At 41.1% G+C, this 24,049-nt stretch overlaps 1 protein-coding gene across 2 annotated transcripts in view; it reads right to left on the reverse strand.

Annotated features, from left to right (window-relative positions):
- The window catches only part of uvrag (UV radiation resistance associated gene), a 102,413-nt gene that overhangs the window by 38,008 nt on the left and 40,356 nt on the right, over positions 1 to 24,049 (reverse strand). For both annotated transcript variants that reach the window (XM_037748489.1, XM_037748490.1), the window contains 2 exons: positions 21,792 to 21,957; positions 4,562 to 4,637 (listed from right to left, as the gene is read on the reverse strand). In XM_037748489.1, the coding sequence (XP_037604417.1) occupies positions 4,562 to 4,637; positions 21,792 to 21,957 (242 nt within the window). The remainder of the gene's footprint in view (positions 1 to 4,561; positions 4,638 to 21,791; positions 21,958 to 24,049) is intronic.

Below are 24,049 nucleotides of genomic sequence, written 5' to 3' on the forward strand. Positions count from 1 at the left end.
ATCACAGAGCCAGACATCGAACAAGCTGTGCGACGGACGGCCGCAGAACACGCCTGGCTCAACAAAAGGCGACCATTAAAGACAAGGGGGGAAAAAAAACTAAATGTCGTTGTCTGTTGGTAAATCATATCAGCAGTAGAAGATCCAGGCTCGATGTGTAGGGGTCAGCACAGCAACCATTTCCTAATAAAACCCCCAATAAATTAACAAGAAACATACCACAGAGCAGGAAGGAGGGAAACTAAGTCTCGCTGATAAAGCGGTTGAGAATGACAAGGTTAAGGAATCCTAATTAGATTTACTAGGAGAAATTAAATGTAGCATGAACGTTGCTTCATGCCTTTCCCAGCCTTACATGTGTGATGTGAGATCCGGGACACTCAAAGGAGAACACAGTTTAATGCAATCAAACTGGGAAGGGGAATCTCTTGTTTGGTAGTGGGATCTATTTTATCGACTGTGACATGTTTACCACTGCTTCAGTTTTGAAACAATGCTCTATTATCACTGTCATATGGAGCTGCACTGCTCATGTGGCACCGTTATACTGTTTTGGAGTCAACCTGATAACTCATTCTTAATGTGGACGTAGCCAGGCACACATGGAGCGCATGAGACGAGGGCTTTGAACGAAAGCTGAAATTTCATCCTGTAAAAACACCGATGGCCAACCAAGCTGTTAAAAGCAGAGCACGTTAGCTTTGGAGACAATAGGAAAAAGAAGTGTTTTCACACAAGTGTTCACTGAGGTCGACAGAAATAAGCCTTCGTGGACGTCATGCTGTCATTTATTAATATATCATCCCACAGATTGCTCTTAAAAAAGTTATCACGCACTCCTCACATGTGCCCACCTGTGTTACAGCTGATGGTTTACATCTGGTTTCAAAACCTTGAGTTTGAATCTTTCTGCATGGGTTTCAGGTGAAAACGTTCTGCTGTCTGGATCTCATTTTTCATCTGCAGTGGACTAGATTCCTTTGAAGCCAAGACTGTGTTCCATTTTTGAGTACCAGAAGAGACATCTCTCCATCACTGCACCATTATTTCAGACGTTATTGCTGGAAAGCTGAGCTCCGATAGAGAATACTTCTCCTCCAGCCACTTGCATGTGCCTTCTATCAGTAGTCCAATTAAACTTCCAGCAAGAGGGAGCAAGCAATGCTACCTGGGATGGCACCACATGGTTAAGATTCATGAAAAACAGAAAGCTTATATCATGGCGCATGGCTTTGATAAAAAGAATTATGGGTGGGGTTATGGGAGTTGAAAGGTAGGAATATGCATGAAGATGACTGCATGTCAAACGTTCTAACATATGAAAAAGATTACATAGTGTCATGCATATTTAAATCTGTCTCTGCATAAATACAATACAGTTACAGTTATTATAGCAACTTTGACAGCCCTAATATTTAGGTTTAGAAACAAAACATTTAGTTAGTCTATAGACCACAGGTTACCTCACACACTAAAATGTATGTCACGCAAAACTGTGGCTTGTGGGATAGATGAGCGGTATAAAAACTTTTTCTTTGAGCTTCACTGCAAAACTTTTGCCAGGTGTCTGTTGGTGATAATCAAAGGCAAGGAATCACAGGTGAGAATTTGAAATAAGATTAAATTTAGATGTGTTTAATCACTAGTAATGGGACTTTTAACTGTAATATAGATCATAAATTGATATATTTATGTTGTATAGTTGTCCTGGCAATGTATCTGCACCTCATAGATGTCCAGCAGGAACATTCAACCTCTACACGGGGAAAAGCAGCATCAGTGACTGCAAGGTAAGAGAAAGCTGTGGATAAAATCCCACCATCATACAACAAACTTTTTTTCTGCCATGCCCTCCTCTGAAAGCCAAAGAAATTGCGGATTTCACTTGATAGTGTTTCTAGCAACGAATCACATTCATAGAACAACAAACATTTTGACTTGTCATAGCAGGAGAAGCCCAGGTGGAAGTAATTACATTAACGAGGACTCTGCAATGCAGTAATTAATGATTAGTTACACCTGTGTTTGACCCAAAGGTCAAATAAATAAGGTCACTTCACTTTCCCCTCATCATGTGTGTCTAAATCTGAAATACCTTGAATATTGTCTTTGATGCTGTACAACAGGTAGTTTCATTGTCATTGTACTCTCTTTACTCATTTCTATCTGTTTGCAGCCTTGTTTTCCAGCTCTCATTAGTTCAGAAGTTCCCCAAATTTGTGATTTGCGATATTGGGCTATATAAATAAAATGGACTTGACTTGATGGAATGAGCGTCAGAGTAGAGTTTCTCAACACTGAACTACCAACGTACAACACAGTACATTGACTAAGGGCTTCCATTTTGGATTCATCCCACTTTTTGAAAACACAACACGCCCACTTTGTCGTTCCCTTTGGTGGTTTCATTTACACAGCGCTTATTTTCATTTGCTGTCTAAAATGTTTTCTTATCTGGATTATTTTCTTGTTATTGGACTCTGGTGGGAAGATGGCAGACTTGGATATTGGCTAGCAGCTTGTGGTCAGGCATCAGAACTCAAACCTCCCAAAGTGCGGTGGTCTGAAGTCAGCCACCTGCTAGCGCTAATTGCCCAGTCTTATTCAGCGGAGAGGCCCTTCATTCCCGCCCGGATGAGGAGGAAAATAGGGAATGGAATGCAAATTGTTATAAGCCAGTGGTAAATGTCTGAGGGATAAACGGTGGGAGTAACCCAGGTCAACACATTAGGTGTACTTTAATAAGCAGGAATAGGTCAAGAGTTCGACCCTCCCCTGAGGTGTTTGTGTTTATGAGAGATGGGGAGAGACAGAGGAACCAATTTAGAGCATTAATTCAACTTGTGTACCAAATGTCAACCGTGCACACAGACACATTGCATGTTGCTTCTACGACGGCACCTAAAAGGACAAGTCTGGTGATATTCCGTAATTTTCTTCTTGTCAACAAATCCCATAAAAAGACCAAAACCAACAATTAACTGATTCGACAAGTGCTGCCTGTGTAGCCAATGCCTGATATATCTTATTCCTCTGTGATCTCCATTATTGTCCAAAACCTATTACAGTTGTTCACAATTGCTAACAAGCGTTTACCTAAACTTAAAATACTTTTGATAAACTCTTAACAGAGCAACACACCTACATCACACAATTAGCCAAATAGTTAATTTTCGGTCCAAAAACCACAGAAAGCACAGAAGGGGAAAAAAACAAAGCACAAAAATGTAGAGCCGTGTTCTAATCTATACGATCTTCAGTATTTGGCCACATGTCCAGCTACTTCTCTCCCTGGTCCTCTTCCTTTCCCTCATCCAGACAATATTTTTCTGGCCAGTTCAATCTCTCTCTGCTTTCATGTGTTGTACTGTATCCACATTGAACAAAATCAATCCAAAAAAGTCCCCTTTTTACTGTATGTGTATGTCCATGTAATTGAAAGAACTTCAACACCTGGCTTTGTCTCTGATTGAGATTGGAATCAGCTGTGGTTGGTCTATTTTACACAAGTTACAGTAAATCAGCAATTGCTTATGTTTCAATGTTCTGTTCATTCAAAAATGCTTATCAAGCGGTTTCAATACAGCCTTTGAGCTGCTGTTGTTTCAGAAGTGGAGTACTATATTTAAGGTTTTGAACATCAGGTTTTCATTTCTGTCATGCTGTGTGCAAGCATTTGTAAATAAGACAAACAAGATCCATAATTGTGGTATTGGGTAAGCTTGTATGTAAAGAACATTTCTGAAATAAGTTAATTGACTGCATAGTCTGTGAAAACAATGTGAATTGTGTTAATGGTATGATCCAAAACAGACCAATGTTGCACTTGGACAAAAAAACTGTAACAGCACTCCAGAGCTATGCTAGCGACACTGTGAGGCTGTATTAAGCACAGTGGTGTTTGAGCTACATGCTGATGTCAGCGTGCTAACATGTACAATAACAATACCAACATGCTGATGGTAAGCAGGTATAATGTTTACCATGTTCACCATCTTTGCTTAGCATGGCTAAAACACTTCAATGTTGCACTACGTGACACGCTCCTTCTTTACAATGGACACGGGCACTGTAACAGTATTTTGAGTCTGTCTCACATGCATCGTTCTGTTGCTGTAAAAATACTCACAAGCGCACAAAATCTGCAGATGAAAGGAGTACCCAAAAAATGCACTGTTTACTCCAGTAAACCTTGCTAGAAACTACAGGGTCCAGCTGTTTTAGGAAATTATGTCTTTTTTTTTAATTAAACTATTTGTAACATGTTTCTAAAGTCTTCTGTCTTCAGTTGGAACTTCGCCTTTCTATTAGTGCCAGCCTTTAATGTGACAGTGAATGTATTGGTTCCAAAACAAATCTCAGTTGTTGCTAGGTGTGGACACTGTAGATGCCCTTTGTAAAAATCTTCAACTATAGGATAACAGGATAAAAATGTTATGCTAGAAATAATAGTTTAATTAATACATGTTCCTCTGTAAAAAAAATTATATAATATGCTCATATTTGTCATAATAAGTTGCCATTCACACATTAGAAGCGATCATGTGATGTCTGTTCATACCTGGGCAATGTTCTTGTTGAGTAAGTAGACTCCATATTCAAAATGAAAGCGCTCTCCTCTCGGGTACAAAGGGAATCTGTTAAAGACAGGAGGAGAAGACAAACATGGCGTTACACTCGAACAGGTGATTGATTCCACTTGATCCATTACCAACAGAGTCTAGAAGCAAAAGGTGTTAAGGCACTCTCAACAAACACCCGAAAGCCAACTAAGCGCAGTCAAGCTTACAACAGCATTATATCCATACTGCATATCATATTTTAGGACTGTCCGTGTGAAAATGGCAATAAAGGTTGGTGGGATTAAAAGGCTCCGTTGCTTATTGATTTTGTTTTGAAAGATTCAAACAACTGTTGCTCTTTGGCTCCGCAACAGGCTTCCCATGATTCCCATGAAAGTGGCCCACTCATGCAGCCAGCAGCGTTTACAGTCGGTAACGCTTGCAGACGGCTGATGATACTGGGTCTGGGTCTGTGATCCCATCCCACTCCGTACCGTGGTAAACTAAAATATCAAACAGGAGCAGAGGCGTCCGAACAGCCCATCCATCTGCCTCTGAGCAGGAACAAAGAGAACCTTTCCTTTCAGCATGGTGGGAAAGTCAGATGTCTCAGTTAGCAATGCACAGGGAGCGCTCATGAAGGATGGGGAAGATATCCCTGGTAGAGAGGGGAATATGCTGACTTGTAGAGAGGGAAAATTCTCTTTGCTATCAGGGACTTAGGGCTGGACTCATCCCTTCCTGTCATTATGTGCTTATGTCTTCTTATCTCCCAAGGAGGAGGATACCATATTTTGGGAAACCAGCTCCGTGAACTGAGCAGGGCACACACACACACACACACCTGTTTGCTTCAACATACTTGCGATGACCTTTGTTATCTACATTCACATCTTAGCCCTATCTAAACTCTATCTCTAAATGCTTGACCTTAACCTTCAGAGTAACGTAAACCTAATCCCACTCTTAACCTCTGACCCAGACACTGAAATAGTGCTTTTTAAGAAGCGGGAGGAAAAAATGTCTTCATTTTAGAGGATTTGTACAGCTCCTTCTTCTGCATATGAAATTGACATCTGGTGTTCTGTAAGAACCAAAAAATGCAAGAACACACGTGAGATGTTACCAAGGCCAGGTACATACATACACACAGATGCAGCATCCATGCAGTTAGTCACATAAACAGCTGTTTCTTTTTTCTTTTTTTTTGTAGCAACAGTTGCTGCTGCCAAAAAGGCCACGCCAAAGGGGAACAGAGGAAATGTTAATGTAAAGATAAGCCTTTCCATCTGAAAACTAACTAATAAAGCTTGTGTTATTGTCTGATGCCAAGTGAGGCAGGCCCGCCTCAAAACAACAGCAGGGAATTCGGTTTTAATGCAGCACCTCGATGCATCTACTTAACAATAACTTCAACAAATGATAATAAAATGCAACATCTCACAAGCTGTCTGTCTTTTATGTGACAGTGTTTTAATTTGCTACTGGAGTTCGGTCTGTAAAAGAGGGTATTTTGATGGCTACTTTATCATAATGGTTATTGATGGGGAAACTGAAGGGGGAATTGAATGGGAGTGTCCAAACAAATTCCAAAACGTGACAATCTATAAGGTTTTTAAAAAGCTATATCCTTAGCTGCTAATACATAAGTGTGACCAATTCCACAAGACATGTGCCTCTGTTATTATATGACAGCGCTGCCAGAAGCAGCAGATGCGTTCTGATGTGCGTGTATGGTACAGTATGTGCAGACATGTGTTGGATGCTTTGCACACGTGTGTATATGAGTGTGTGCCGGTGGAGTATGTGCATCCGGCATGCCTCCTCTGTGTGTGTACGTGTGTGTGTGTGTGTGTGTGTGTGTGTGTGTGTGTGTGTGTGTGTGTGTGTGTGTGTGTGTGCGTGTGCGTGTGCGTGTGAGTGTGTGTGTGTGTGTGTGTGCCCCCCGGGGACCAGGTCATGGTCTTTTGCTAATCCTGTGTGAGAGCAGATATGGGGCTCTCCCTCCCTCTAACTATGACCTATAAGTGCTTGAGGCAATAGAGCTCAACAGCGAGGTTCCGGAAGTTAAAATCCCACTCATATTCTGTATCGAGGATTTTGACCATTAGCCATAATGTCGTAACCATCCGAGGTATATTTATCAAGAGCTACGAGATTGTTAAATGATGATTTATGCGCCAGTAGAAGCAAACAAATCTGTATGATTGTTTTAAGAAAAACACGTTTTATATGCAATGTCATGGAGAAGTACTACACTACCCACAATCCTAAGTGTAACAGCGACATCTCTGATTGGTGGAGCTCGCTGTTACCATGGAAATGTAATGGTTACCGCACCCACGAACGACTAGTGAGGGTATGCGCTCGTACGTATATATATATTGCCAAGAAGTGAGCAAAGCTACGCTTCTGCCATTTTGGACTGAAAGCAACTACCGGATGCCAGTAAAACATCCGCCTACAAAGTGACGTACAAAAGTAAAACAAAATTATTTTTGTTCTGTAGGGACTTGGCTTGGGATCCAGAGGGTCGCCAGTTCAAGTCCCCGTGGACTGGTAGCTGCTAGTTTGCCTCCTGGGCACCGCCGAGGTGCTGGGTGCTGTATAGTAGCTGCTCACTGCTCCTAATATACCAGGATGTGTTAAATGCAGAGATTACATTTCACTGTGAACAATGCAATGTGTGACAATAACATCTGATTTACAGAAAATTAGCTGAACAAAGTTGCCACTCATCTGGCGATTGCAATGTGCTGTGGATGAAGCATTAAATAGTTAAATTTTACTCCTTTCCTCTGACTCTCTATGCTTCGGAACATTACTGCTCGTTTTAGTCGTTACTGCAAAACCCCAGTGAGTCACCCCGCTACAACGGTCGCAATGGCAGTACAGTACACATAAAAATGTCCGCTACTCTGACCATCCTGCTACGTTAATTTGAATGGGAATGTCCATTCTATTCCTATTCTATGACTGTAACCCTGCAGGTTGATGTATTGATTCAGATGTGATTGTGACATTTTGAAGGCCAGATATTACTCAGATCTTGATGCTCTGAAATCTTCAATAACACCCACGTTTCAGCATTTCAGCTGTAAAAGCATTTGCCTTTGGTAACATGAACTCAGCCGAGGATTTTGTTTTATTTCTGTTTGTTTTCTCCGACTCATATCTGAGCCTGTCTGGAGATCTCGGACAACATTCTGACCTAGCGCTCACTGTAAACACCTCCTCGCTCACACATCATACCGCAACGCTGGGAAGTTAAAGAAGTAAACCCTTAACAGATGGAGGCCATAGAATGAATTCTAACAGGATGTTGCTTCTAAAGGCTGGCAAGTAAAGAGTGAGACGCTGTAGCCTCGGGGCCACACCGCCAGCCACTTCTTGGCCCTCCATATCCCCGACATGCAGCCAGGGCCCCACGGAGAGAGCGACATGCCGGAGGTCATATCTCAGCACTAGGAAATAACTAACAGAGAGAGGAAGAACAACAAAGCAGACATTCCCCTTGCACCGCCGACATTCCAAATATCACTTCCCCACGAACAGATAGGATTTGTTTGCTGATGAACACTCGCGCAAAGGAAAACAGAGCCGCTTCCAACACACACACGCAAAAAACATGAACACACAGCGTCACATCGTCACAGCGAAGTGATTAATGACCGCTGTCCACTGTGTCTGAAATCACACTGGAGAGACTCCGGTTCACCAAACACCAGGAATTCCTCCCGGGGACGTCCAGTAAAGTCAAATATATTATTACACACCAGCGGGGAGGACCGAGGGAGGAAGTCTGAGGACGGAGGGAAGGGAAGAAGGGAGGAGGCGCCAAAGCAGTGAATGATTCAGTTAACAAGCACATTTTTATCAGTTTATATATTATCTAATCTGACCAGATTTATCCCACTGAGATAACAATGCTTTTCAAAAAGAGTCCTCGCCAAGAAAGCGCTCAAAATAAGCATAAAAGATGTAGATCAAGCATACAATGATCCAAAAAGTCTCAATACAAAAGTCACATCAAATAAACATAAAGCGCTCACAAAGAATTCATTTGGCTTTCAAAATAAGGCACTATTTTCCTTTTCAGTTTTCATCTAAATCAGTTCTGACCGTGGAGACACATAGCCATTGCTCTCATTTCTGCTACAACCGTAAAAATTAGGGCTGTCAAAGTTAACGCGATAATAACGCGTTAACGCAAATTCATTTTAACGCCACTACTTTCTTTAACGCATTTACGCAACTTGTGATGTTTAGGTTGCAGCGGGCTCAGTTTTAAAGCTAGAGTGAAGATACTGGCATCATATGAAACTAAAAAACCTAAGGAATCCATTAGCGTGGATGATGGCATTGTTGTGAAGGAGGATAAATAACGCTCCAAACTTGCGCTAAATTTTGGTGAGGAAAAACTGGCATTGCCACTTTCAAAGGGGTCCCTTGACCTCTGACCTCAAGATATGTGAATGAAAATGGGTTCTATGGGTACCCACGAGTCTCCCCTTTACAGACATGTCAACTTTATAATAATCACGTGCAGTTTGAGGCAAGTCATAGTCAAGTCAGCACACTGACAAACTAACAGCTGCTGTTCCCTGTTGGGCTGCAGTTTGCCATGTTATGATTTGAGCATATTTTTTGTGCTAAATGCAGTACCTGTGAGGGTTTCTGGACAATATTTGTCATTGTTTTGTGTTGATAATTGATTTCCAATAATAAATGTATACATGTTTGCATAAGGCAAGCATATTTCCCCACTCACATGTTGATAAGAGTATTAAATACTGGACAAATCTCCCTTTAAGGTACATTTTGAACAGATAAAAAATGTGTCAATGGGGGACAAATGGTAATTTGCAATTAATCACAATTATCTATGGACAATCATGCGATTAATCACAATTAAATATTCTAATTGATTGACAGCCCTAGTAAAAATGTATGCTGAGCATGTGTCTTGGAGAGAATAAGGAATACCAGAGTAGCAGGGTAAGAGGAGACAGAGCGCCATTTTTAATCACTCAGCCAGCGGCGGCAGCATAAACTGAAGCAGTCCTCTCCACTAAACAGGATGAAATAAATTACAGTCCTGGAGGAATAAGCAGGCCAAAATCAGTACCCTGTCTGTCCATCAGGATGGAGGGTCCAGAATAAACACACACAAACCAGAACGATTCACACACAGGCTGGAGAAGTTTGGTTTGTTTGTGGCACTAATTGTGCTTTCCCACCGGCTCGTTGTAATAATTTGTTTTTCTGTTGTTTTTAAATGAGCTCATGCTCGCTTCGCCTTTTTGCACCTTGCACGCACAACGCTGTTGGTTCTTTTGTTTAATTCTGTTGTACATATAAATCAAATTTAATCATCTCTATCTCAGCACTGCCTCCTCAGATTTCTTCACTTTCCTTAATCAAGCCGTTTTCTTCCGTCAGCACATCCCTCTCCTGCTCCCCTCAGTGGCAGCTCTGTTGAAGGGTCATGTCCGTGAAACTAACACAGCAAACCGAATATGACAGGCACCATAATCAACACACCCACTCACTTTAGCGGCCATTTAAAAGACTGATTGCTGAAACATGAAATCTGCTTTCATTTAGCTAATATTCAACTCTGTGTGCACTGGACAAAAAAAAAAAAAGAGATGAAAAAGAAATGACAGTGAGTGGAGAGTTGAAGTAAATCCGTCACTCCCCCCCCCCTATCTCATAAAAAAAATTGCCCTTCTCTTTCATTCTCATCCTCCCCTTCAGAGCAATCTCACCACGGGAGAGTTAACGTGTGAGCGCTGGCTCTGAGTGTAGACACTAAAATATGTAATTAATAAGTGTGGAGCCCTGACATTGTAAAAAGACAAAAGCTGCGTCTCAGGAAAGTCCCATGTCTTTATGAGTGAGAGTATGTGCGCCCCAGCCTGCCAGCTCTTTAACTGCAGGGTCTAGACACAGACAACTTCTAAATATAACGGAAGGAAGGACTCTTGTTAAAAGGAGGAAACAACCAATAAACATATAGCTACACTGATGAGATGAAGTAATAGGAAGTCCTTTGCTCTTTCTTCCTGTCCATTTCTATTTTAAAGCACTCCTCTTTTATTCCCGTTGAGGGATCTTTTAATAGCAGGCTGACTTATACGTCTTTTATCTTTGAGCGATCCACCACCACCAGTGTCTACAGCGTCTCCCTGGACTGCACCCCGGTGGGCCTCTTAGCAGGTGTCAGCAGCACATGACGTCTTTTATACCCTTCAGTTAAATGGTCACATTTGTGGGCTATTTGTGCAAAGAGAAAAGTTGAGGTTACTCAGTCCCTCCAGGATTTTGCAGGCTTTTATTTGGGATCGTTGCAGCCTTAAATGCCTGATTTCATGGCAGATTTTCTAAAAAATTGCAATGCATGTTGCAATGTTTTTAGGTGGTGTTTTTTTGTTCTAAGTAATCTTACCAAAAAGGCTCAGCATTTATACATTTTCTAATTATTTTAGAAAAATTTAATTATTTGCATAAAAACACACAATTCAAATGATTAGGAATTAAAAGATTGTATTTTTTTATTTAAATGCTTGCTTTGATTAAAATCATTCTTGGCATTAGCAGCTCTAATTATATATTATAAGCTGTATAGAGCTAGTGTTAGGAAGTTAAACGGGTCATATTTCTCTCTCTATTATCCATTTTATATTGTTGTAAAACATCTCCTTCAAACTGGATTTATTCAAGTTTCTCGCCAAAAACTAAATTTTACAAGATCACATTTGAACACATCATGATAGCATTTTAATTCACCTTCGCCCAATGCTCATTTTTAATGAGCAGCGCTTGAGCACATCATAATGTAACTCATGGAAACTGCCTTAACAGAGCTCTTTAGCTCCGTGCTGTCGGCAGGCGACCCGTTCACTGTGATCACTCTGAGCAGAATCATGGGAAGAAATTATAATATAATAAGTGTCTGATGAAGTTAGTTGTTCCAAATGCTTTTAAGGTTGTTCCTCTATCCTCAGATTTGTAGAAAAGTTGCGGTGATTGGACAAAATTGCAAGGTTGCGCAAAATTTCACGGGGATTGGTTGAATTTGCGGGAATTTCTGCGATCCCAACATCGCAATTTCCTGGAGGGATTGGTTACTACGGCCCAAAGACTCTAGTTAAAGCTTTGCTTATGCATTTTGCTTTGTGAACACAGCCTGTTTAAAACGGACATTGGCTTCTGGAGTTTAACCACAATGACGGAGCCAAAATGGAGTCCATCTGAGCTCTGCGTTTTTATTTTAAATGACCATCGTCTCCACAGGCAGTCCTGTTAAAAGCAGTCTATTAGAGAAGGTCACAAGGTCAGTGGGGGCTTCTTGTGAAAACTACAGAGAGCATGTATGTTTAAGCATGTTATAGTATATTGGACTCTTCCCTCCTGGGTCCATTGTATTAAATGTAGGAGTATAAAGGAGGACACAGCTATGCAGGTGGGTGGTCGTGCTCAGCTTTACTGTTGTTCATGAGAATACGGTGGGAAGACTCCTAGTGACTGGCTGACCTGCTGTAATATATACACAGGCTGAGGTCTCCACATGTGTTGGCTTGCCTGTTTAGACATCCTAATTAATACTCCAACTGTGCAAAACAACAGTTCTGGCTCACATGTTGGAGACGAGGCTTGGCCAGTACGTACACCCCGGTTTTAATGGTTGGGGGGGTTTCACGATGTCTTTAATGTGCAATTTCAAACGGCGTGGGACCATAAATCATCTGGGCCTGCTTTTAAAAAAAACACCTGCCTTGCAACTGTCAAGGCTCTAATGGCGGTGGTTACTATATAAATCACAGTGAGCTGTAATTTTCAATATCTGAGAAATGATTACACTGAGCATCTGTCAGTGAATGCTATTTTAATGACCGCTGCTGCACTTAAGACCCCAGTATAACCGTTTCGCCATCTTGGTCTCTGCCGTTAAAGCGCCTCCTGAGTGATGTGGCGGTTGCTCGCTCTGTCATACTGGGTTTTCATCACGGCTCTTAAGAATATCCAGGGGTCTGCTGACCCCAGCTCCCAACCCCTACGCTCTCATTTTTTTCCACTTTCCTTTTGTTTTCTTTCATTGTTTTAAATCACAAGCAGAGATGGAGAGGAGGAGCTCGATCTACAATCAAGTAGTGTTTACTAGCCAAAAACTGAAGCCAGAGCAGAGTGGAGAGTCTTTAAAAAAATGACATGCTATCTGACCTTTAATCAAAAGATTATAACACCGATTTAGGATTAATATTCCGGCCTCATGGCGGTCTCCGGTCAACACTAATTTTCATTCTCATAGCTGGACTAACAAGTCCAAGAGTGTACAGCCATGCAAGCTGCTCTGTGGAACTGTACTTAAACACAGAGGTGCTTTGAGCTGAGGCATGCTCGTGATGACAATGCTTACATACTGATGCTTTGCAGGTATAATATCTATAGGGCTGTTAATCGATTCAAATATTTAATCACAATTAATCGCATGATTGTCGGACAAACCGACAGAGAGACATGCCGCTAGCATGGCTAAAAAAAGAACAATGTGTACAGGTACATTTATTTTCCCCCCTCATATGAACAGAATATAATATTATTAGATGTTCTCAGGTGGCTGGATCATCCCCTTGAACCTACAGCATCCGTCAGAAAGACATTGAGCGCAGATGCTTCTTGTTATCTTTTTAATGAAGTATGGACAAAGGCTGCTCCAATAAAGCTGCGCAACAGCAGGGCTCCAAGATGAAGGGCTGCTTATGCAACTAACCTGTCAACCTAGAAGAGACTCCTCGACTTCTTCAGAGCTATTATAAACATAGCATTCCTACCATTGTCCTTGAGTGATTTGGCAGAAAACCTCAAAAGACAAGTAAACATTCAGTCCTGTCCCAGGGTGCCTTTGTAGTTGACATACAGACCTAAATAATGAGCCGTTACTTGGAATTTGATTTAAACTCTCTGGCTCCCGAGCTGATCACCTCCTTCATCTCCTCTATGGAGAACACAGTAACTATGCGACTGAACCACTAGCAAACATGTGCGTATCACACTGCTTAAATAATGAGTTATTCTATAATGCCAGACAATGTGCAGTCTCTTATAGAACCCAGTAGAACATCATATATTTCTCATTATATATTCTACTTAATACTCATTTTAACAACACACAAAATTCAAGATTACTGAAGATTACTGATTATTCAACATTACTGATTATTGGAATAACCTCCCTATGAGGAATAACCTCCCTATGAACATCAGACAGTCTGAATCTGTGGAGGCCTTTAAACACAAACTCAAAACCCATCTTTTTGCCCTAACTTTCAATAAGTTAGTAAGTTAGTTATTCTTTTATTGTTCGGCTAGCAGGTCGGTCTCAGTCTCAATGTATAATTTAAGCCTCGCAGTCCTGCTGACGAGAATAATATTAACTTTAAGCCACTGCCCCTCAATAACCCTCTGTTGTTTATATCCCACAAGCACTGCTGTGTGCCTGTCTCTGTCTCTCTGTCCAGTCGAGGCTGTAACATTTTAAAATTATATTCAATAAAGAGGACACATTTAAAGAAGGAAAATTAAATTCCATAGACCCACACTGTACAATATTGGCTTTGTAGCATAAATGCTAGGATAGATATCTTAAAACGCCCTGGAGATAAAAATCAAATCTATCCGCATGTCGGGATACCTACTAGAGATGAGACAGAAAGTGTGTATAAGCATGTAGTTTGTGTGAACTCACCCTTTAACTATAGATACTCAATCGCCTTAAGTGATAGCCAAACTTCTGTATGTGTGTATACCTTCCTATATTACTTGCCTTTCAGCAGGATGTTTAACCCGCCCTGCAGCCTCACAGTGCTTTTCCCTCGGACAGTTTAGTTTGGGTGCAATTCCCCCTCTCCTCCTGTGCACATGGTGCATGTTAAGAGACATGAAACCGCTGAAGCCCCGGAACAATAACCTCTTTTCTTGGAGCTCACAGGTTCCTCTCGTCTCAAGCTGGCCTCCCTCCCCTGACATTCACATTCACTACCTACACCAACAGTTTATTTTGTGTTTGAACCAAGCAGTGATGTGTAAATCCCACTTGCATCCTTTTTTCCTTTAGCCGTGATAAAGAAGAAAAAAAAATAAAAAATGATTTGCCTCAATACTTTGGGGCGAACGAATATATGAGGCAGCGCTTGCTTTTTAATGGCTGGGCTCTGTTCTCAATCAGACCCTGGACATCTGGATCGCATCTCCCCAGTTCTCCCCACATGCAATCAGAAACACTGGAACTGGGCTCTCCACAGGACAAAATGTGGGCGCAACATGTCGTTAGAGTCCAGAGAACGTCTCTGACAGGGAGTGTGGGGGTGTGATTTTTGTGATCCCAAAAAGGCCAAATCATACAGAGTGCAAAACAGACCAGTCATATCCCACACCTTACTTTCAAACATTCTTACAGGGCCAGTCTCAAACTCCGGAGGGTAACAACAGGTCAGATCAACACGTGCCTCGACTGTGGTGAAACATCAGACTATATGAAATAAGGCAGCCTTTACTCTACCATGCAGGTGGAAAGGAATAAAGTCATATTAGCCAAACTCAAAAGGTGAAATATATCCATATTCTCAACGAAGGCCTAATGCTTGTAACACATAAATTAAAGCAGCAGTAGGCAGAATATTTTTGGCATCATTGGGCAAAAATTCTATAATAACCTTTCAGCATATTGTATTTCAAGTGTTCTGAGAGAAAACTAGACTTCTGCTTCTCCTCATGGCTCTGTTTTCAGGCTTTAGAAAATCTAGCCCATCACGGGAGACTTTGGCCAATCACAGGTCATTTCAGACAGAGAGCGTTCCTATTGGCTGTTTATTCAACGGAGGCAGCTGTCAATCACTCACAAACTCCAATCAAATGATCAAACGAGGCAGCGCTGATCAAATATGAATTAATATTCTGTTACTGTAATGCCTATTTCTCACCTCAAATGTTTTCAGAAACATCTTGTAGTGCACTGTTTAGCTGTAAAATGAGAAAATTTGCTCCGACTGGTGGGCGGTACTTGGTATTTCCTCAACTTCAACAGTACACTACAAGAGAAATAGGCATTACAGTAAAATAATATTGATTCATATTTGATTAGCGTTGCCTAGTTTGAACGTTTGATTGGAGTTTGTGAGTGATTGACAGCTGCTCAGAGACGTCAAGGCTCCAGCTCGGCTCTAAATGGTTGTTTTCCTCCGTTATGTGAAATCTTGCAGATGCCATTATGAGCACCGGAGGACACAGAGGCACATGATTTTTTTCAGATTACCTGTCTCATGCACTACTCTCAGGATATAGTTACTGTTTTATAAAAATAACTTTAATAGGCTAGGCACCAGATTTGTTTATTTCTTCAACTATACCCAGGGCTCTAAAAAATAGAAATAAAGGATTTTATGTTGGGTAGTAAGAGGCCAAGGGGTTAATATTTCAGCTACCAAAATCTGGATCCAAACTTGCAGTAGAGCCACAAAAGGGGATGCTGAGCCTTCCTTTAAAGATGCATGGAGTGATCTAAAAACAACAGCACCAAGATTCATCACATTGCAAAAGTGGGGTTAGGACAATTACCATTAAACAGGGGCCTACAGTGCAACATGCAACTAAAACAACATAAGGTTCCTAGGTGCACGCCATTATAATTGACTGACTGCTTGCTAATCCGTGCACGCTCTGAGAAACTGATCCCATGCCACCTCACTTATCACCACTGGCTGCCTCTTTCCGACACTTTAATCACCCCTTTTTTGTACACTTTTAGAGCTCGGCTAGTTGCTTTCCGTCTCCCCACACATCATTTTGCTGTGTGTCTGCAGCCCGTCGGGACCTCAGGGGTCATAAACATGTGGAGGTGGGGTGAAAGTTTACTGGAGCGTTTGGCCCCACTCAGGGACACCTAAGGGCGATGCTGGATTGTCGTGTCTGTTCTACAGCCACACAGCCTACGAGTTTATTTTTTTGTTGCTGGGTGTAAATATCCTGCATGGTAGGACTGGGAATGTGTAAAGGGACTCCCAGTGAGCCTCTCCAGCTGTTGTCATGACATAATCACCCACACAGAGAGATGGCCGCTCAATCACGGTGTTGTCTGATAATGACTCTCTTTTTCCTCACACACTTTCTCCCAGCTGTTTGTCTTTTAAGTATGACACTTGTGGATGTGAAAGTGTCGAAGTGCTGATTTACACATTATCCCCCATGTGCCTCGACCAAGGATAAGGAGTCACTTGTTTTGGACTGAGAGTACAGCACAAAGAGGTACTGGTAAACACAGGAGTTGTTGACCTTACAGGGTTACACCCATGGTTGGCAAACATCTTGTTGGCTGTTCTCATACACCGTTTGTAGCTATACCTACAAAAAGTAATGCGCTGTAATTCATATATATCCCACAAAATGAATTTGTATGTAATCCACATACAGTAATCATGAACCAAGAAGTATAAAGAGTGACCGTGTAGGAACGAGGTCGGGGATGAGTGGGTCTAAAAATTGTTACTTTCACCCAGGAGACCGCTGTTCGTGTCTCGTGTGAAACCAGAAGTCAACGCTGAATTATTTGTCACGTAACTTCTGTACTTAAGTAACGCCACTTCCATAGTTATTTCAACCCAAATCACGACCTTTTCCTAAACCCAACTACGTAATTTTGCTGCCTAAACCAAGTATTTCAAATGTAGTTACTGTAACTAGGGATTTCACGAGAATCGATACCTCGGTACCAAGTCGATGCCAAAGTTTTGTTGCCTAAACCTAACCAAGTTGTTTCCTGTGAAGACGGAAGTTTATTTTGAAAAGACCGCATGCAAATAACGAGCAGAAACTCACACATGTTGCTGGACATTCGTAGGAGAAAGCACGAAAAATGAGGTATAACTTTTTGTAAGCTATTATTAAAACCGTTGTTTGAGGATACACTGACATCTGCCATGCTACTCCATGAGCAGCATAGCAACATAGAACATTAAAAGGTGAGAATAGAAGCAAAAGAATGGTGACGCCAGCAGTCCGGTTATAATGACCTGATTTAACGTTGCAATGTGGCCTGCATCTCATCTCCTGCCAATTTAAATTACTATAATGAGCTTACTCACTACAGCCACCTGAAAAACACAGCTGACTGCTCAGCACTCACAATACAAAGGCCCACAGGTGCCCCAAAATTGCCCATATTTGTTAAGATTCCCAGCAATAAACACTGAAATTTCTTTACATAAAAACAACAAAAAGGACTGAAATATTCTGCTGATATCAACAAGGCCTTACACAACAAAAGCAAAATTGTGAAGAGCTGACTGACGAGTGCAAGCATGACTCTGTATTTTCATCTTCATTCTCCTCTTCCCGTGGCTTTGAACCTACCCAGACTACTCACTCAACACTAAGGGGGGCAATCATATTCACCCACATCCATGGCTATTAGTAACACTGATGATTATAGCGTAATCTTCCTCATCACTCCCCCTCTAACACTCACTGAAGGTGGTCTTGCACGTGTGGAATGTGAATATGCATGTAAGGTGCATACCTGAGCATGTGTGTCCAAAGCTTGCAATTATCATAACGCAGCGGGGGTTTTTAATTCTAAGTTGATGCATAGTTACAAGACCATAACACAAACAAATAATAATTTCATTACACTGGCTCTGGCTGTAATTACAGAGCCTGAACAATTCCTGACAAACGACCCTGACAGAGCCCCAGGTGAGGTTAGATTCTCGGTTAATCATTTGCTTCTCTCTATGTCAACATAGTATTATCAATCGTGAATAGTTCTCGATTCAACAAAAATTGTATAATGCTGTGAAGGTAGGCACCAAAGTGGTTACAGCCCCAAGGTTGTGACAGAGACACTGGCTTGTTACCATGGGCAAAACAAAACAGCTTCAGAAGACAGCGTCTCCTGTCCAAGCTACAGTACGCATGTAGTGGAACTGGGGAGAGATGTGCCTTTTTGCACAAAACAAGTATATGTATTAAGTTAAATTATGTATTAATATGAATGAAAATGGGTTTTATGAGTACCCACGAGTCTCCCCTTTACAGACATGCCCACTTTATGATAATCACATGCAGTTTGGGGCAAGTCATAGTCAAGTCAGCACACTGACACACTGACAGCTGTTGTTGCCTGTTGGACTTCGGTTTGCCATGTTATGATTTGAGCATATTTGTTATGCTAAATGTAGTACCTGTGAGGGTTTCTGGACAATATTTGTCATTGTTTTGTTTTTGTTGATTTCCAGTAGTAAATATATACATACATTTGCATAAAGCAAGCATGTTTGCCCACTCCCTTGTTGATAAGAGTGTTAAATACTTGATAAAATCTCCCTTTAAGGTACATTTTGAACAGAAAAAAAGATTAATTTGCGATTAATCGCACTAAGTATGGACAATCATACGATTAATCGCGATTAAATATTTCAATCGATTGACAGCCCTAATCCAAATCCAGAAGCCAAGCCCCAGTGAAAAAGCTCTATTACAGGCTGCTGTATGGTCTGTGTTGTGTGTGTGTTTCTATTGATGTACTGGTGTGAAGCTCCAGACATCCAAACCTTGAAAGCTGCAAATGCAGTCAAAGAAAATTAAACCAGAAAAAAAAACGGTAAGAAAAAGTGAGCGTTTTCTAAAGAAAGATAATTGGTTTGGTTCAAAAAGTCATTATTCATGGCCTGACTGTTAAGAAGTTTGAGGTTTCCACATCATATGAATGTGTCAGAGCACAATACAGCTAAGTTTACAGAGAAAACAGCTGTTTACACCAAATGTGGTAAATGAGACGATCAATACAAAAGCACTGGGCCTTACAGACTCCTGTAAAAGATGCATTGATTAATGAATGTAACATTCTGAAAAAACATTGTAGAACTTTCTAGTTCCAACACACAACCAGACAATGCAGTAAATATGTACGCACTATAATTGGTTCTTGTTATGTATTGGAATAAAAGATACTGAGTGCACATTAGAGGCCCGTGATATTTTATCCAATCCAAATCCTCTTGGAATTTATCTGTTTTTGCTTATAGACCGAATACTGTACTGCAGCTACCAGCAACTAATGGAAGACAGGATAGTAAGATGCAACTGAGGGGTGTGATGACAGCAAATATAATCCCTCTTGTATTCTGCACTGTTACTGCAGTCACTGTAACTTAGTTTACCCAGGATGACTGCCACTCTGACTCAGACAAGTAGCAGAAAAACATGGTTGCTATGGTTTAATTTAGAAGTTAATGTGCAGTGGAAGCCAGCGAATTTGTGAGCGAATGATGACGAGAATGAGGAGAAAGAGGGACACATTTTTAATTATGGGTATTGTGAAGCAATGGCTGCTACTTCTGTACGGAGGTGTGTGTGTGTGGATGCGGGACCGGAGCCAGGAGTGGTGGGGTTGTGACGTGAATGGCTTCACAGTGCAGAATTGTGACGTATGTCGATCTAGAGTGATGTAAAAGTCGCATGAATTCCGATATGACTGTTCAGACTGAGGTTGCGTTGCATAAAATCCGACATGTATCTGATTTTATGAAAACAAGTCTCGGTCAAAACTGAGTATATGTCTGGACCGTGTCTGGTCAGTCTGTGGCTACATTTTTATACAAATAGTCAGTTGTCATGTCTATAATGTCAAATCCAGCGGCACATGTCCAAATGGTCCGGCGAGGACACTAGGGGACGTGAACTGACACATTAAAAATAAGAGAGGGTTCGACTCAATTGAGAGATTCCATCTATAATCCTGCCAGACATTTATTTCTGCACAGCTTATGATTCCAATTTTCAAAAGATCTTGAGATGCATTCATAAGTTTTTAAGAATACTTTGGCCATTTACACCCTTCCTAAAAATAAACTTCACTGCGGATGATGATTAGACTAACAATTCTTAGTTAAGCAGTCTCTAGGGTTACAATTCCATGCACACACAGTACCACTCTGTACTAAATATCTGAATTTATGATCCGTTGAAATCTTTAATGTCGGGCCTCAAAGAGAATAACAGTATAACAAGGCAGGCAATTTATTGACTACAATATCCCAGGTCTTTGAAATATGGCAGCACGGAGTTATTTGATGTGGCTCTTATGGTTTGAGGGATTACTGAAAGTGTAATAAAGCTGGTGGAAATAAAAGAATGGTGATAATATACATAAAAATAAACACTTAGCATGAACTCTAGGTTTTACCATATGTACTTTCTTGTTAACAGTGTTAAAAATGTAACAAATGTTTAACGCTTTTTGAATCTTGACTTTTGCAGTTGGAAATGAGCACCAGCTGAAACGTCTGATTTATGCCCCTTTCATCTTACAGCCATTCTGGTCCAGTGAGTATTCAAATTAGATTCTACAGTCCGTATGTTAATAACGACAATTTTCTGTGAGCACAGTGATGTCTTTCCAAAAGATACAACTATGCAAATGTTCCAAATTGGTCTGCAAAATTGAAAAGAGTTGCAGTAAAAAATATTCACTCAAAACAGATGGGTGAGGAACATAGTAGCAGAGTCAGACTTTTATTTACTACAAAATCAAAAACATAATTTAGTATTTAATTATGATAATTCTCTGAAGACAAAACTAACATAAAGAAGTAAAGCGAACATAAACCTAATTTTAGTGCTCCTCAATATGCAAGTAAAGATTTGGAAGCATGCAGGGGAAGATTTGTAAAAGCAGAACAGGTTTTGGGAGATTTTGTTGCGATACTACAACTCAGACAACGGAATAAGATTGAGCACATTACCCACACTTGTTAAAGGGATAGTTTGGATTTACTGAAGTGGGGTTGTATGAGGTACTTATCCATAGTGTTACCTACAGTAGATGGAGGTCGGCAAGCCCCAAGTGCAAAGCAATGTGCTGCTGTGGATGGAGGCAGCAGCAAATATCTACAGAAGGGGACCATTTGCACCAATAAAACAAGCATATTTTGTCCATTACTCCCACCCACAAATTTTCCCTGGCCCCGAAAAGTTTGACCCTGTTTTAAAGGGTTAGTTCGGATTCACCAATCATAAACCATTACAAAAAAGTCCCAGAGTTTAGAACAATCAATTTGTGCAGGAAGATAATCTTGTACTGTACAGCGTCATGTGTGATACATGTATTTGTGAGGAAAGAAAAACATGTTAAGACTAGATGTTCCCATGTCAAGTATTGAGCCTACTTACTCTCTCTCCTTCTCAGTGAGTCGGTCAGTGATGGTGTCCTTGATTGAGGAGCGTGAACCCTTGTGGATCACCGGATACCGAAGAGGGATCTGCAGGAAGCACGAGATCATCAGGACCAGGTGTGACGTGTAACCCAGGGCGACTGCCACGCTCCCATCATCCCTTGCTGCAGGACACAAAGTAAAAGAGAAGTTCCGGTAATCACACATCAGACACGAGTGTTGTTGAGCAGAAATGTTGTACTTGTTATTCTTTAAGTTGATCTACACCAACACGCCAAAGCCTCAAAGCCTTTAATCTATTGTTTCACTCCAAAGTATTTTATCACACCAAGAACTTCACAGCACACAGTCTGCTTTGTTTGGAATTTCACTTTCATGATATGGAAAAAGAAATTGTGTTTACACGAACCGTGTCCACATCTTGAGAATCCAAACAAAAAAGTATAATAAACATCCAACCGAAGATAGTTTGGTAACCAAGTATCCACAGGAAGAAGAGCACTTGCATTCATGTGGGATTGTGTTTTGAAAGTGATACGAAATTTGGCGCAGCAACACAAAAGTCCCAAAAAACATTGGTTGCAGTTGGATACCCAATTTCTTTCAGATATATGCTTGAGAAGCAAAAGCATCATGAATAACTATCCGCTCTCAGCCCCAAATAACTTTTAGAGTAGAAAACTGGACGCCTTTGTGAACATCTCTGACAGTGAACCATCTTGCTTTAAGTACGAGGAATGGTTTCAAGACAACACACTAAGTGGTTTCACATTCTCAAACAGCGGCAGGACACTGCTTGAGGCAAAGACTTAACATCACCGTGGTTTTTATCTTAATGCGTTTAAATAATAGACTATAGCAATAGTGAGTGGTAGGCTCCTCGGCTCGTACTGTGTCTTTTAACAAGTCATTATTTTTCTTGCATTTTTAGTCCACTGCACCAACAAAAGCACTTGGTGTAAACAGCTTCGTTGCATCTGGTGCTTTTGGATGATGCTACACACTAACAAGAATACCAGGTCAGCTAAAGGACACCTTAGGGTGCAAGTGGAGACTGCTGATATCTTGTCAGGCTTAGCTGACGAAGGAAGTTTGGTTAAATGTAAAACACCGAAGGGCCTCAGCAGAGTGCCGCTCTGTTCCACTATGACCCCCAGTAGGATTAGGACTCCAACTAACCCTGACCCTGGTCTCTAATGTGGAACATCCTCCCCCTGCAGGCCTTTTTAAACTGACCTCGACACCCATCCAGACAATTCCAGACTTGATCAGGCTTTTTCTGGGGCAGACCTCACACAAACAAGAGCAGGGGTGAGCAATGGGGTGAAATGAAGGGGGTAAAATGCATGCTTCTCCATCCTCTCTTTCTAAGCTCTCTGCGTTTTATGCTGCCCTTTGCAAGATGTCACAGCAGAAATGTTAGAGGGGGAATATTAATGGCTACGTGGATGGCATGACAGCTCTTCTCTACTTTTCACAAACCACAAGCCACCTAACCAGGAGGGCAATGGTAGTTAGTAGGGCTGTCAAAGTTAATGCGCTAATAACGCCTTAACGCAAATTAGTTTTAACACCACTAATTTTTTAACGCATTAACGAAATCGATCTTTCAGAGGTTGTAGCCGGCTCAGTTTTAAAGCTAGAGTGAAGGTACGGGCATCATATGAAACAGGAAAACCTGAGGGACCCATTGATGCCAATACTATGTCATACTTTGTAATATGTCATTGTCGCAAAGGAGGCTAAATAACGCTCCAAACTTGGCTGAATTTACGCGAGGCAAAACTGTCATGGACATTTTCAAAGGGGTCCCTTGACCTCTGACCTCAAGATATGTGAATGAAAATGGGTTCTATGAGTACACACGAGTCTCCCCTTTACAGACATGCCCACTTTATGAAAATCACATGCAGTTTGGGGCAAGTCATAGTCAAGTCAGTACACTGCCAGCTGTTGTTGCCTGTTGGGCTGCAGTTTGCCATGTTATGCTTTGAGCATATTCTTAATGCTCAAAGCAGTACCTGTGATGGTTTCTGGACAATAATTGTCAGTGTTTTGTGTTCTTAATTGATTAATTGATTTCCAATAATGAATATATACATACATTTGCATAAAGCAAACATATTTGTCCACTCCCATGTTGATACGAGTATTAAATACTTAACAAATCTCCCTTACATTTTGAACAGATAAAAAATGTGTGATTAATTTGCGATTAATCACGATTAGCTATGAACAATCATGCGAATTATCACG

Source organism: Sebastes umbrosus, chromosome 17 (assembly GCF_015220745.1).
Source record: "Sebastes umbrosus isolate fSebUmb1 chromosome 17, fSebUmb1.pri, whole genome shotgun sequence".
Lineage (NCBI taxonomy): Eukaryota > Metazoa > Chordata > Actinopteri > Perciformes > Sebastidae > Sebastes > Sebastes umbrosus.